This window comes from Acanthopagrus latus, chromosome 10 (assembly GCF_904848185.1).
Source record: "Acanthopagrus latus isolate v.2019 chromosome 10, fAcaLat1.1, whole genome shotgun sequence".
NCBI classification, from domain to species: domain Eukaryota; kingdom Metazoa; phylum Chordata; class Actinopteri; order Spariformes; family Sparidae; genus Acanthopagrus; species Acanthopagrus latus.
Window position 1 is genome coordinate 7122992 of NC_051048.1, and position 15711 is coordinate 7138702.

The following is a 15711-nucleotide window of genomic DNA, read 5'->3' on the forward strand; positions in this document are numbered from 1 at the left end:
TGATCAGACCTGTTCCAGAACATCAGTCGTGTTTGGGTCCGTTATGTTTGCACCAAGGTAAAACCAGACTGTCACTTAGTAGAGTGTATACTTCCCATTGAGATCCAATCCCTTTAATCAAGCCTAATCCGGTATCAAATATTCATGTCTAATTTGGCCAGATCTAGATATGTATTTGAAGCGGCATGAAATTGTACTCAAACGATAACATCCACTATAATACGCCTCATCGATGAATTATTCCTGGACAAAGTAATTACAAATCTTGAAACACGCAGCCCATTATTAAAGGGCATGTCTATTATTTCTGTGGTTTTTTTTAAGCTGTGATATCATTCTGTAGCTTCCCAGCAGTTGTCCGAGTGTATTGAAGTCCACAAATTCAATTTCTTATCAAAGTTTGTATGTTTTGTAAAATTTAATTTCTATATGTTATACACATTATTTTTAACATTCAACTACATTTATGTACATTAGTGTTATCACTGTTAATCAAATGTTCTGCACCAGAGGCAACTTGGAGACGGACTAAGGCCCACCAAGCGATGTCGGTCAGGTAGTCCAGAGGTTCCCAACCTTTTTTCCTTAAAGCCCCCCTTGCCTGTGTCCATACTCTAAAAGAAAACATTTGCAACTCTAACACTGCTGCTCACTATCCTGGGATTTGTGTTACCTGTGTAGTTGGTAAGACTAAATAAGTCGCTTTGGACAAAAGCATCTGCTGAATGACCTTAATGTAAATTTAAAATATAATTGAATGATGAATATGTTGATTCATAGCTTGATTCACGTGAGTTTGCCAGTCCTTCAACTTCTCAGCTCCTCCTCGTTAGTATAGTGGACAGTATCTCCGCCTGTCACGCGGAAGACCGGGGTTCGATTCCCCGACGGGGAGTTCATTTTGCACCAACAACTGAATACTGTGACCTTTGAACCCAAAACTGTAACTCACCCTGGCTGGGAGGCTCTGCTGAAATGCAGCACGTATGGAGAGGCAGCAGTGGTAGAAGTTGCGTATGAGCTGAGGGTGAATGGAGCCGCTGAGCTGAGCCACTTCTCTGTGAGTAGGAGCGATGAAGATTCCCTGAACTGTTTCCATCATGACATAATGGAACAAGGTGTTCTCTGCACCTGAGGTCAGTCTGTCACAAACACAAGACAAGGAGGTGAGATAAAAATTGTTTCTGTGTGATTGGACTAAAAGACAAAGCATTATTCCCCATCACCTACTTCATAGTGTTATACATCTCCTCTGTCTCCCTCTCAGTCAGAGTCTTCTTCAGGGTGCCCAGGTAGAATGGGTTTGGGTGCTTCATCCTGGGAATCTGAAGAAAGAACATTACATTTCAAAATTAAAACAATAAGATGAGAACAATGTCCAATTAACATTGCAACATCGCAGAGATCAGGCTTTAAAACATCAAATCTTGTCATGGAATGTTGCCTTAAAGACTAAAAAAAGTACATCTGTGAAAGATCCCTGGCACTGTTTTCTAATCAGGCAGCCCAGCGGTTAAGATGCCGACCATGACACATTGAAACATTTACCTAACTTGTGATGATAAATCCTTTAAAACTGTGAATGACCAAACAGAAACAAACACAAGTTCCACAATTCAAGAATACAACTGTACCTTGAAGAGGCCTCCACTGCCTCCACTCCCATCAGACCCTCCAGACCCCATCGAGTCCCGTCGCACTCCCAGCTTTCTCGCTGAGTCCGGTGTGGAATGTGGACTGAGGCCTGGAGCCATTGATGATCCAGACCCTGACCCAGACCCATCCATCTGCCCCTCACTCCCGCTGTCCGACAGGCTCCTCTGGGGGCTGGACCTCCGGGCCTTGTCCCCAAACAGGCTGCGGCCTCTGGAGCCCGTGGAGGAGCCTTTAACCGCTCCGGCTAGCTTGCTGAGGACGGGGGAAGAAGAGGCCAGGCTGTCGAGGCGGTCGCGGGCCGTGGCGGCAGGAAGGAACCAGTCTGCACAGGACAGGCAGGGAGCAGGCGGAGCGTTCAGACGCTCCTCTATACCTGCCTCTAACACCTCCAGCTGCAGCAAGGTGGCCTTCACCTGGAGTCAGAGCATAACCTTTGATTAGTTATGTTGTCTTGACCACAAAATTAACCAAACTGAACAATGAAGTAGGAAGTACAAGTTTCCATTCATGTAGAGGTGTCAAACATTTGGACTATAGGTCAGGAATTTATATTAAAGTTCAACAAGGTTTACCTGATCTATGTAAACACAATCAGGTCCTGGAGAGCCCAAAGCTGGTGAGGCACAACCTCCTGCTTCCAACAGCACGCACTGCATGAAGTGCCTCTGAGACAAATAAAGACAACAAGAGAAAAAATCGTTTGTACCCCAAAAAATATTGAACTGAAAGGAAAGGGACACCAAAGACACGGCAGCCAGTCATTTCCTTTGTGTTACACTATGTAGCTGATTTTCTTTCTTGAGCTTGATGCACTGCTTCAAGTGTGTGTTTCATGAACACACCTCAAGAAAAGGACCAATCGCCTTACCAGCCCCACTATGAGGAGAAAGTGTCGTCCTTGAGGCTGGCTGTAGCCGGGCACTGTGCTGCCGCCGCCGCCGCCGCCAGCTCTCTGCTGGGGAAACACCTCCCTCCAGATGACCAGCTGACCCACCCGCTGCTCGGACGCCAGCGGCAGCAGGCAGTAGTGCTGGCAGTACAGGCACACGTCCAGCAGGTCTTCTTTGGGCAGATGGTTGGCGATCAGGTAGGACTGGAAGGATAATTAAGTGAAAAATGTGTCTCGTAGAGCTAAATTAACCAATAATTCCTAGGCTTGCGTTTTTTTGTTGTCTTTTATAAGCAATTTTCATGTTTTCTTAATAACTTCTTTTCCATGTGGTTCTCACGTAAAGCACCTTGTATTGGTTTGTATCTGAAGGATGCTTTATAATTGCCTTTTCCGATCTCATTTTTAATGACCTAAACTTTTTTTCCTTCCAGCTTCCAGTTTGACTTTAAGAAAGAAACACACTAATTTTTCTATAAAACAAATCTTGAAAAGACGCATGGTGCATTTAGGGGCACACTGTTATAAAAAACACATCCAGTAACGAGATCAAATATTTTGGACTAGATGATTCTCACACCTTCACTGTAATAACAGATACGACACAGTCTACTGCTCACTGTCCTCCTACCTTTTCCACCCTAGTTAATATTGAAACAGCGTAATTAGGTTGATGATTTGTCACTGGGCCACAGAACAGGCGCATCGTGTTATCTCGTGTGAAAGGTCAACTTCAGCACACAGTGACTGTTAGCTTGGGCTCATATTGTTGACATTTAAGGTTAACTGTCTAGACTTCAGGGGGGATATAAATACAGTACACTGGAGCATGTGTCTGTGAGACACCGACATTTTTCTATATACACTTTTATTTAACTAAAAAAATATTCTTTGTATGCACATCGATCAAATCTGTCTGGGACATTATCCCTCTTCTCCTCCTGAGGTCAAATACAGATTATAGAGACAAGGAATGGTGGGAGGAATGATCTGAATCTGCATTTTTTGATCATTTCTTTTTCTTACAGCCATAAAAGTTTTCGATTGGTACATGCTGCTTTTACTGAGTCCTTTCAGAACACTTCAACGCTACAAAAAGATGAAAAAGACACCTACCTTGTAGAACAAACAGGAGCCAAGAATTACATACAGACGCCTCAGGCCAAAAAAGTCCTCAGACTGTTGAAATAATAAAGACAAAATGAAAAAATGCAAAAAAGAAAACAAAGACAGCAATGACAGTGTTTGACCAATAATTTGTGAGTGAATGTAGAAAAATAAACTTAATTTATCTTTGAAGAGCAAATGAGACATTATTCAGATAGTGGTTGTCTTATTTTAAGAACACAACTTGGGAACAATGAGCAGAATATCTTTTTTTTGCCCACAACTTAAAGATATTTAGTTTACTGTTAAAGGGGAGGAAGAAAATATTCCTATTTAAGAAGTTGGAATCAAATCACTTTTTACTGTTTTTGCTTAAAAATATTGCTCACCGATGAAACACCAATCACTGTCGTTTCCATTTGATTTAATAGCAACCGTTTCAGTTATAGTGTAACTGAGTAACACAGGTTCTCACCATTTCTCCAAAATCAGAAGACTCGAAATCGGAGAGAACAGTGTCCACCTCCATCTGTGGAAAGAGGAAATTAAATACTAGCTTAATAATATTTAATTATCAGCATCACAATCAGGAGGCTTTTACAAACACGGAATTTGTCTTGGTATCTTGGTGCATTACAATGAGATTAAAGATTAAAATAAAAAGGATCTTCAATAAAAAAAATAAATGTACAATCATTTCAAAATCATATTCAAAGAACATGTAAAATATGTGTTTTTAAAATGAAAAGAACTGTTTAAATGTTGAGCACAATATTAAGAAGGTTATGTGGAACTGTATAAAAAATGTTTCCAATGTACGGAGAAAACAATCCCAAACTTTGCATTAATGTAACACAACAAGTTAGATGTGAGGGCTATGTAATGGCAAAGATACAATATGTTTAAACTTACGTACCGTCCAGTTTAATGTTGTGTTATTTGCAATATTTGCATTGATCAAATATATTCATGGACTGGTTGAAATGTAACCTAGATCTAATTTCACTCAGAGTGATATTTATCATTTTTACCAGTGGACACTAGAGGGCACCATAGCTGCATTTGTGATATTATCACATTCACAAGAACAGTGATGCACAAACAGCTGGTTTTACTGACTCTGTATGAGCTACTGCTCTGAGACTGAATTAGATCTTTAAATAATATACTTGTCCCAGAGGCCTGAAACACAGTAATGCACCTTGATTTCTGGAGGCAGCGTGAGCCATCGGACCGCCGGCAGTCCGTCGAGGAAAAGTGTCCCTGAGACGTCGGGGGGCGGGGCTGAGGAGCCGTCCCTCAACCGCGATGGCTGGATGAGCTGCTGGAAGAAGAGGCAGAAGAAATGGTCCAGCCGGGGACCGTGGTCCACTTTGCAGAAGGCACTGCGGAGGACACAATGAAGAAAAAAGTGTTTTGATGGCACATAGATGTGGGTCAAGATTTAGATGAGTGGGGAAAAGGTTTGAAACATTAAAGACTTTGTGTAAAATCCGACTGGTGTTTTGAATTAGTAAAACTATTTCAGTTTTGCATCAAGCATAAAAAAAGATTGGGTGGCTCTCTCAGCAGGATGACAGGAAAGATAAGAGTGACCAACCTTTCTAAGGAGCCGTACATCACTTTTAGAGTCCGGACCACGTCTCCCACCACCGTCTGCAGACACAGCAGAGGAACCCTGGGGGGAAACGGAAAAATGTCACAGACCTGGATCAGCTTCTTATCAAAATGCCAGGAACCATGATGGAAAAGCAATTTATACTTTATTGTTTTGTCTACACGTGGGTGTTCCCTTAAGAACCAAACTTTGAGCTTTTATTTCTTTACTGAGAGGGTGATTGATCAGGCGGACCTGGCGGCTAAAAAACAAAGTTGGCTTCTCTGACACATTTCATGAACAATTTTACAACCTCCTGACAGAGCTTTTCATCCTGCCAGCAAAGGCTAAAAGAAGCACATGAAACCGAGAATAATTGATGTTCCTTTTCAATTGTTTTCACAGATCGTGCTCTGAAATGTTTCCTCTTCTTCAAAAATATTTCATTTCTCTAGCACAAGAAATGTTCAGAAAATGTATTAAAACACTAGTTTCAAAATCTGTTACACCTGCCACATGGAATCAACTCTTGCCCTGAAATATGTATTGATTTTTCAGCTGGCAAACGTTGCGATTAAAATTGAATGTGGTGTAATAATGTGTGTCTGTGTGCTCGCTGCCTCTCTCTACCTCTCAGCAGGCAGACCGATGACCAACAGGTTGTTGCTTTCCTTCCAGTAGCCCACATGGACCAGATGTTTCCCGAGCAGGAGAGAGGAACTATGGAGAAAAGGAAAGCAAGTTCAAGAAAAGTGACAGAAAAAAGTGGGGTTAATATCAATACAAGGTAAAAAAAATCCCCCCCCCCAAAAAAATCTCCCTGCTCACTGTTTTTTTAAACTTGACCATGAACTGTGTTGATATTCAAAGCATCCAGCGGCGAACTGGCAGAACAGTTCGGAATTTTGAGGCGCTACAACAAAAATAATTTGGGAACTTAAACCGCATTCATCATCACCACATTAATGCTGATGCCTTATTATAATCTTTATATAAAAGGGCATCGTTTTCTTGAGCGGCATAGGGTTTGATTTGAAAGAAAAAGCGTAAAAAAGGGTGGAAAAAAACAACCGTCAATCTGCCTACATCCTTTTCATCAAACAACCAGGACCATATCTGAAGAGGCTGGAGGGTTTAGAGAAAAATGTGGTCTTGATTGTGAGAAACATTATTACTTTACAATATCATTGGTATGTATTGGTAAATATACATCCATTATGAACTATCTAAATCCATTGCACTTAAATATAGAAGCAGTATAATAGTTGCATAACTTTTAGAAATTATTTAAAAGGTAAAATATAAAACCATTTAGAACAATGAATGTTATTTTTTGTGTTTATAATACAAAACATTATAAACACTATTTTAATAACCCATTAATTGTTGAAGTTATTTTTAAAGCAAAAATGTGACACATTCACTGATTAGCTAGCTAGTCAGACAAAAGTTGATTTAAATGTATGTTTCAGTTACGGATTGATGAATAAAAAAACATATGAATCAGTTGTATATCACATTTTTATAAATGCTACATTATTTTTTCTCAGTTCTACATCTCCTTACCTGATGATCCGCCCTCCTGTGACATTCTCCAGCATGTCACACAGGGTAAGGAAAATCCCCCTCACTCCTTTCAGCTGGCTGGATGCTTCAGACACTGGGTACTGGTACAAGATCTCCTCCTGCACACACAAACACAGAAAGAAGCATAGTGTTATCTGGAATCCGTGTCAAGAAATGATACACAGGCAGAAAGGGAAATCTTTGGTCTGACAGAAAAATGACACATAAAAATCTGAAATATCTGTTGTTGGAAGCAACTGTGCTCTCCGAATTATGGACAGCCAAGAAGAATGAATAGATAAACCACTGGATGTTTATTCTGCCACCTCAGTGTTTCTGTCCAACCCATTCTCTGTGTGGAACAAACACGGAAACGTCGCTTTTAACATGAATGTGACTAAAATATTTTACATGGTTTACTTTCCAGAGAAAAGAAAACTAGACTCAGGAAATACAGGAATTTGACTGAAGCTCAGAGAAACTCTTGAATACTTTGCAGCACACCAAATGTCACAAAAAAAACCCTCAAAACCTTCATACAAACTATGACTCTGAGATGAGAGAGCCCTCTGGACAGATTTGGGGTATTGTTTGTGACATTAGTATTCCTCCCAGCAAGCTGGCAACTTTGAAGGATACAGGGCGGATAAGAGCTGAGCCGCTGAGAGGATCAGAGGATGGAGTAGTGGGTGAGGGGGAAAAAAGCTTGAATGAACGGGGCCCTTTCAGCCTTGGCAACAAGAACAAAGACACAAAAAGAACAACCAACACAGTGAAACACTTTGTTTGTACATGGAAGCAACGAAAAGAGCTAAGATCACGAAAACATCACACTGCTAAATCTCAAAAATACCACCACTGAACCTCTGCAGCTCCTGCTACCCTGCAATCAAAAGACTAAACAATCAAAGTCGGAGTTTATTGGGGCCCTTGTGCGGCACTGCCATTTAGAGAGTCGGCTGCTGGCTGATGTGGCTCTAGACAACCCGTGCACTCCATCTCCACTGCTGTTCAGGTCAAGAAAAAAAAAAAAAAGAGAAGTAAAACTCTGGCTTGCAGATACTGAAAGGAACTGCAGAACCATGAAGTACAACCATAAAGAAAACATCAACCTGCCAACAGTCGCCCACAGGGAAAATAGGATTACAGTGTAGGAGATGACGGTCAGCAAATGAATAGTTTGCTTCTCAGAGCGACAAAACACACACTTTGGGATTAACACTTCACTACAAGTTGATGGTGTCCTACCTTAAGGGACAGAAAACAGTGCTCTGTGCATGAACCCAATTATAATTATTACATTCATAGACTGTTGCACTTCAGCCAAAATAGGCATCTGTGGATTCACCCGAGAGGAAATAAAATTCACAGCTTTAAAATGACAGATCATTTATTGACAGGAGCTGTGCCTCAACTTCTCCCCTTTCTCTCCCCTTTCCTTCTGTTTTCTGTTAGTAGCACCCACAGGTGTTGGAAGATGTCCAGAGCAGTAGTTTTCTGTAGGAGTCTGACTCACATCAGAGAAATCCTGAGAAAACTTTCCAGCCTGGAGCTTGGGATTTCCTACACCGCTCAGGTCAACACTTAATCATCAGGATCCATCTCCATACTGGGGTATGATAAAGACTTTAAACTTGTATTGTGGACATTCCACGTGGTTAGGATTTAGGATTTCCACTGAAATCTATGCAACAAAGATGTGGACATCATGAATTGGTTCTCAATAATTTGCATCCAGCTTCATATTTCTGCTGAGACAGTGTAATCAATGTCACTTGTTGGTTTTTTGCCAAGGTTTTGCCAAGACTCTGTTTGGTACTAATAATGTGCACTGTCAAATCAGCAAAACTTTCTTTCATTGAAAGAATTGCTGAAGATATGACAGGAAAAAGGTTGAGAGGGGGAAGTGAAACACAGCAAAGAGCCCCAGGCTGGGACTTGAACCCAGGACCGCTGCAGCAAGGACAAAGCCTTGGCACAAGGGACACCCCGTCTACCCACTGGGCTAAATGGCACTATTAACCATTCTAATTGTGCATGAAATATTCGAGTAATTCTTTAATTATTTCAGCCTTTGTCTTTTCACTTGATCTAAACTTCAAAAATGTACATTCTTGTTTTGTAAGTTTTCTACCTTTACTGTATTTTCATTGCCTTGAAGAAAAAGTCATGATCAGGTTTTGTCAAGACAGAAGATGGAAACATAGAAATAAAAGGCTTCATGTTCTGTTTGGTACTCACAATATGTCCTGTGAATTCAGCAACACTTTCTACAGTAAGGTTAAGCATTTAGAGTTTGTTATCTGGTCACTTAATGTCAAAAACTCCGTCCCTGGGTGGGCTCGAACCACCAACCTTTCGGTTAACAGCCGAACGCGCTAACCGATTGCGCCACAGAGACTTGCCTGCAGGACATTCCAGAGGGTTTTATGTTCAAGCCCCACCCACATGTAGTTGCTATGATGTTGGGCAGGCCATTAAAGCTGCAGTCTGGAGGCTTGAGAAAAAAGTGGACCTAGCCAGAAAATTTGAATAAGCACAGCTCCCAGATCTTTCCTTGCTCTTCTGTGCTGCACTGCAGCCCTGCCTTCAAAGTCCCTCCCATACAGAGGAGGCTGCCGTGCACGAGCAGAATAACAACAACAAATAAAGGAATACTGATTCTGATTATCTAATAAGAAAAAACAGATCTTTGTGTGGGTTTTCTGTATTTGACTTGGGTTACCTTGCCTCAAAAAGAAAGTCCTGATAAGGTTTTGCCAAGACTCTGTTTGGTACTAATAATGTGCACTGTCAAATCAGCAAAACCTTCAGAGTAAGGTTGCTAATGTACATGGTGTTATCTGGTAACTCGCACACGAAACTGTCATCCCTGGGTTGGCTGGAAACACCAACCTTTACCCAGGACAACGTCAACGATGGAGTGTGCAGCTGATTTTGCAACTCAGAAACCAGGTGACACGTGTACATGATGTTACCTGGGTGCTGACATACAAAATTCGTCCCTGGGTGGGCTCGAACCACCAACCTTTCGGTTAACAGCCGAACGCGCTAACCGATTGCGCCACAGAGACTTGCATGAGCACATTCCAGATGGTTTTATGTTCAAGCCCCACCCACATGTAGTTGCTATGATGTTGGGCAGGCCATTGAAGCTGCAGTCTGGAGGCTTGAGAAAAAAGTGGACCTAGCCAGAAAATTTAAATGAGCACGGCTCCCAGATCTTTCCTTGCTCCTCTGTGCTGCACTGCAGCCCTGCCTTCAAAGTCCCTCCCATACAGAGGAGGCTGCCGTGCACGAGCAGAATAACAAAAACCAATAAAGGAATACTGATTTTGATTATCTGATGAGAAAAAACTGATATTTGTATGGGTTTTCTGTATTTGACTTGGGTTACCTTGCCTCAAAAAGAAAGTCCTGATAAGGTTTTGCCAAGACTCTGTTTGGTACTAATAATGTGCACTGTCAAATCAGCACCACTTTCCACAGTAAGGTTGCTAATGAACATGATGTTATCTGGTAACTCGTGCACGGAACTGTCATCCCTGGGAACACCAACCTTTGCACAGGACAACGTCAATGATCCAGTTGATTTTGCAACTAAGAAACCAGGTGACACATGTACATGATGTTACCTGGCTGCTGACATACAAAATTCGTCCCTGGGTGGGCTTGAACCACCAACCTTTCGGTTAACAGCCGAACGCGCTAACCGATTGCGCCACAGAGACAAGCCTGACACCTCACTCAGGTGGTGCCGAATCGATCTTCAGGCATAAGTCCCAACATTGGGCAGAGAGACAGTAGCTTGAACAAAAGATTGAGCCACACAGACAGGCCTGGAACCACCACCAGGGGGCGTGCACATCATATCCAAGGCCCACTAAGCTGGATTTGCTATGTACTTAAAAGTTGGCCTGGGTAATAAAACAAAAACTTTGATGGCGGCATATCAAATTTGCAGGGACAGGCCTGCTTTGTGCATGACCTATTGGTGTGGTGCTTCCGGTTCTGTATGTGACTGTGTGGTCAGATTTAACAGTTTTGGACAGGATAGAGTGGACCGTCATACTTATAATGTGAGCTGTCTATTTAGCAACACTTTGCACTGTAAGGTTGCTCATACACTTAATGGTATTTGGTCACTTTCAAGCAAAACTGTCGTCCCTGGGTGGGCTCGAACCACCAACCTTTCGGTTAACAGCCGAACGCGCTAACCGATTGCGCCACAGAGACAGACCTGACAGAGCCCCCAGGGCCCCCGGGTGGTACCGAATCGATCTTCAGGCAAAACTTGAACAACAGATTGCACCACAGAGATGGGCCTGGAACCACCACCAGGGGGTGTGCGCGTCATATCCAAGGCCCACCATGCTGGATTTGCTGTGTACTTAAATGTTGACCTGGGTAAAAAAACAAAAACTTTGATGGTGGCATATTAAATTTGTGTTCTGTGCTTCTCCCAGGAACCATTGGTGTGGTGCCTCTGGCTGTGTAAGGAATGCGTGGTCAGATTCACCAGATTTTTTGACATGAAAGACTGGATCGTCATACTAATAATGTGACCTATCCATTCAGCAACACTTTGCACTGTAAGGTTGCTCATGATGGTTTTCGGTCACTTTCAAGCAAAACTGTCGTCCCTGGGTGGGCTTGAACCACCAACCTTTCGGTTAACAGCCGAACGCGCTAACCGATTGCGCCACAGAGACAGGCCTGACAGAGCCCCAGGTGGTACCGAATCGATCTTCAGGCGAAAGGTAACGCATTGGGCAGTGAGGCAGAAACTTGAACAACAGATTGCACCACAGAGATGGGCCTGGAACCACCACCAGGGGGTGTGCGCGTCATATCCAAGGCCCACCAAGCTGGATTTGCTGTGCTCTTAAATGTTGTCCTGGGTAATAAAACAAAAACTTTGATGGTGGCATATTACATTTGTGTTTTGTGCTTCTCCGACAAAACATTGATGTGGTGCCTCCGGCTCCCTAAGGACTGTGTGGTCAGATTTATCAGCTTTTTGGACAGGAAAGAGTGGACCATCATACCAACAATGTGACCTGTCAATTCAGCAACACTTTCCACTTTAAGGTTGCCCATGAACATGATGGTATTTGATCACTTTCCAGCAAAAACGTCGTCCCTGGGTGGGCTCGAACCACCAACCTTTCGGTTAACAGCCGAACGCGCTAACCGATTGCGCCACAGAGACAGGCCTGACACATCGCTCAGGTGGTGTCGAATCCATCTTCAGGCAGAAGCCCCAACATTGGGCAGTAGGGCAATGTTGGGGCTGAATTTCCTATGTACTTTAAAGTTGGCCTGGGTAATAAAACAAAAACTTTGATGGTGGCATATTAAATTTGAAGAGATGGGCCTTGCTTTGCCCCGGACCTATTGGTGTGGTGCTTCTGGCTGTGTGGTCAGATTAATTTGATTTCTGGGCAAGAAAGAGTGTACGGTTGTACTAATAATGTGACCTGTCAATTCCGCAACACTTCCAGGGTGGTGGTCCCTCTATTCGAAAGGGGGGACCGGAGGGTGTGTTCCAACTATCGGGGAATCACACTCTTCAGCCTCCCTGGCAAAGTCTATTCCAGGGAACTGGAGAAGAGAATTTGGTCGATAGTTCAAGCTTGGATTCAGGAGGAACAATGTGGTTTTTGTCCTGGCTGTGCTCGAGGGTTCATGGGAGTTTGCCCAATCAGTCCACGTGTCCCTCGTGGCATTCAACCGTGTCCCTCATGGCATTCTGTGGGAGGTGCTTTGGAAATACAGGGTCGGAGGCACTCTGCTAATGGCTGTACAGTTGGAGCAGGTACATGTTGGACTCCGGCAGGGCTGCCTTTTGTCACCAGTTCTGGTCATTATTTTTATAACAGAATTTCAAGGCGCAGTGCAGGGCCAGAGGCTGATGCTATTTGGTCAATTACAAGCAAAACTGTCGTCCCTGGGTGGGCTCGAACCACCAACCTTTCGGTTAACAGCCGAACGCGCTAACCGATTGCGCCACAGAGACTGGCCTGCTGAGCCTCTCATGGGGTCTGCCATCGATCTACAGGCACAGGCTACCACGTTGGGTGGTAAAGGCAGAAAATTAATAATGGCATTTTAATTGGGTAGTCTTTCACAGGAAATACATTCAAACAAACTGCCGTGTAGTCATATGCAGAGATTTAAAGTGGTTATTTATGCATTTCTTTCTAAGTCCAAATCTTCAACTGGTTAGACATGTATTACGTGAAGTTTTGTCTTAACATTTGTACCTTTTTGTTCAGTTTTTTGGTCCTAAAATTGGAGTTATAATAATGCTAACAGCTCTCTAAAATAAGTTATACTTATATTTTCTTGTCATTTCAGAAAAATAGAAACTAGCTTATGAAGCTTATTTTGTGTTTTCCAAAGTTTTCTTCTACTGAATTTGAATTAAAATATGTATATATTCAAAGACTACTGTGTGTACTGTTGCTTCTGCAGCATGCAACACTGCTGTAAGAGTAATCCTTTTGTTTCTGTTTTGCTAATATCTAACTCTTTATCTCAGAAGCCAAGTTACTCATTTACATAATAGTATCAGGTGACTTAAGCACAAAACTGTCGTCCCTGGGTGGGCTTGAACCACCAACCTTTCGGTTAACAGCCGAACGCGCTAACCGATTGCGCCACAGAGACTGGCCATCACAACTGTTCAGGGGGTGCCGAATCGATCTTCAGGTGCAAGCCACCACATCAGGCAGTGAGGCAGAAACTTGAAACACAGATCACTCCACAGAGACATATCCATCACATATCCTATTTACTGTGAGAGGATAGTCTGTGAAACATGGCAGAATTGTATCCACAGAATTTTAAAATAGCACATTGTACAAACTGACCTCCTCCTGTGGTGATGCTGAGTCCAGTTTAAGTGAGAGGTACATGACGATATGCGGGATGTGTCCTATGGACATCTGAAGTTCGGCTGTGTCCTCCCCCCACAACAAACGCACTAGCTGGCTGACCGGTGGAGAAGTCTTTATCTTGCGGACCGACAAAGTGTCGTTTGCAGTGCTGTCGTCCACCAGAGCCACTGTCTCCAAGGTTAGCCTCACCTGGAGGAGAGAAAAACACACAAGTGGTAAAGGTGGAGAGAAATTAAGAAATGTGTAAGCTCTGAAGAAAGAGAATGTCTAAAAACATGACAGAAAATAGTGAAAGGGAAAGTTTTAAAAAACTGTTCTGTTACAATATCATTGCATCAGCCTGCGTACCACTCCTACTGAGTTTTCATTCATTTCTAAAAATAAGTCACTATGGCTCCACATGATTGTATTTGGCAAGAAATCTTAACGGTGCTCATGTGTCTGTTTTAGGAAAACAGAGGTGTGCACATGTGCCGGGCTTCCAAAGGGGAGAAAAAAAACTTCAGTCATTATACATTCAGTTGAGAAAGGCTGAAAAGTGAACAGACTGTCAGAGAGAAAGTGACGTTGACATCCATACCCAACCGCAGCATAACAAATAGTGGGGAACTATGTGTGTGTGCTTGTGTTTTTGTGTGTGTTTGACTAAATGAAAACCAGACCTCTGCAAACCGAAGAAACAGTGGCGAGACAACAGACAGTCTATCTTCTCTATTTCATGTGATTTTTTCTTTCCATACCCCAGTATTTTACACTGCCATTCATAGAAAAGTCACAGTGGACACAGAAACAGAGCTGCATGGAAACTCAACAAGCATGCACATGGAAACACGCAGTCAAGATGCGCAGAAGGAATGCAAAAGTACAACTTTGTGGTGTCCCAGTTAAAATAATCTGTCAAAGCTACATTAAGTTCATCTTGTACACAACATCCACATCAGATTATATCTACAAGAGGCTGTGTGTAGGTCTCACGTAGATAACTAAGATTTCATGCTGATATATGTACATTAGTGTTCTATGTACATGAACCCTGTAATGCAGTCAAGTTACATACATAACTGTTTTCAGGACAACCCAGGCTATCAAAAATATGCATGCTTCAGAGACGTCAAATGAAGGTGTAAATAATTAAATGACCATAAAAACAACGAAAAAAACAAAGCAGAAATTGAATTTCACTGAAAACTGTTCAAATCAGCATAAGAACTATAATAAACAAGGCTTTTGGCATTTGAAAATTGTTCTCCCAAGTCTTGGCAAACGAGGGTAACCAAAAAATACCAAAGCAAATTTGGAACACACATTGATGGTTTAACTCCTACAAACATGAGAGCTGGCTTAACTCTTAGTAAAGTGAAACATCACCAGAGGCTTCGTGCCCTGTGCACTAGGACCAGCTCATTTTCTCCTTGTAGATATTCTACTGTCTTAAGGACCCAGCAAACAATTCTCAGTCACAGTCGCCCTCTGATGACGAGCTGGCTTAAGCAAAGATGCATGTATAGTTGTATCAGCCTCTCGCTGGTGGACAACCACCACAACAAACCTCTGATTGATTGGAAGGGTCTACCAAAGGGAAGTCAATATGTCCTGTGAGCCTCTGGATAGTCGTATTTTTATCATCAAAAAGTGGACTAGATATTCACTAAAGACACTGTATACTGGATATATCATTACAGATTTACTGTACAAAGACCCGAAAAGGCTGAGAGAGTTCTATGCTTGATAAATTCAGTTTGTGTTAGCGCTATAATCATCACGAAGACCTTGTTGAGATGACATAATTGCCAGCGTCCCTGCTAGCTTTGTTAAATCTTCAACGAAATATTTACTAAAGACAGGCTGGATTGTTTAGCCTCTATCAGAGCTACGATCACACTATAGACCTCTTAGGAACCACACACCTGCCAGCCTTAGGGCAAACAGTAAGGAGTGACGATATACAGATGAAAAGTTAGGAAATCTTACCTAAATGATATACACTGTTGTCG

At 42.5% G+C, this 15711-nt stretch overlaps 1 protein-coding gene and 9 non-coding genes across 12 annotated transcripts in view; 1 reads left to right on the forward strand and 9 right to left on the reverse strand.

Annotated features, from left to right (window-relative positions):
• intu (inturned planar cell polarity protein) overlaps positions 1 to 15711 on the reverse strand; it is a 30348-nt gene that overhangs the window by 3163 nt on the left and 11474 nt on the right. For all 3 annotated transcript variants that reach the window (XM_037112952.1, XM_037112951.1, XM_037112950.1), the window contains 12 exons: positions 13691 to 13906; positions 6816 to 6934; positions 5880 to 5969; positions 5253 to 5330; positions 4854 to 5037; positions 4128 to 4181; positions 3662 to 3724; positions 2525 to 2749; positions 2229 to 2321; positions 1635 to 2069; positions 1231 to 1325; positions 953 to 1142 (listed from right to left, as the gene is read on the reverse strand). In XM_037112952.1, the coding sequence (XP_036968847.1) occupies positions 953 to 1142; positions 1231 to 1325; positions 1635 to 2069; positions 2229 to 2321; positions 2525 to 2749; positions 3662 to 3724; positions 4128 to 4181; positions 4854 to 5037; positions 5253 to 5330; positions 5880 to 5969; positions 6816 to 6934; positions 13691 to 13906 (1842 nt within the window). The remainder of the gene's footprint in view (positions 1 to 952; positions 1143 to 1230; positions 1326 to 1634; positions 2070 to 2228; positions 2322 to 2524; positions 2750 to 3661; positions 3725 to 4127; positions 4182 to 4853; positions 5038 to 5252; positions 5331 to 5879; positions 5970 to 6815; positions 6935 to 13690; positions 13907 to 15711) is intronic.
• trnad-guc lies at positions 824 to 895 on the forward strand. Its single transcript has one exon. It is a non-coding gene; the product is annotated as a tRNA-Asp (tRNA).
• trnan-guu lies at positions 9143 to 9216 on the reverse strand. The gene has a single exon. It is a non-coding gene; the product is annotated as a tRNA-Asn (tRNA).
• On the reverse strand, positions 9816 to 9889 carry trnan-guu. The gene has a single exon. It is a non-coding gene; the product is annotated as a tRNA-Asn (tRNA).
• Positions 10473 to 10546, reverse strand: trnan-guu. The gene has a single exon. It is a non-coding gene; the product is annotated as a tRNA-Asn (tRNA).
• trnan-guu lies at positions 10978 to 11051 on the reverse strand. The gene has a single exon. It is a non-coding gene; the product is annotated as a tRNA-Asn (tRNA).
• On the reverse strand, positions 11454 to 11527 carry trnan-guu. Its single transcript has one exon. It is a non-coding gene; the product is annotated as a tRNA-Asn (tRNA).
• Positions 11954 to 12027, reverse strand: trnan-guu. Its single transcript has one exon. It is a non-coding gene; the product is annotated as a tRNA-Asn (tRNA).
• On the reverse strand, positions 12761 to 12834 carry trnan-guu. Its single transcript has one exon. It is a non-coding gene; the product is annotated as a tRNA-Asn (tRNA).
• Positions 13414 to 13487, reverse strand: trnan-guu. The gene has a single exon. It is a non-coding gene; the product is annotated as a tRNA-Asn (tRNA).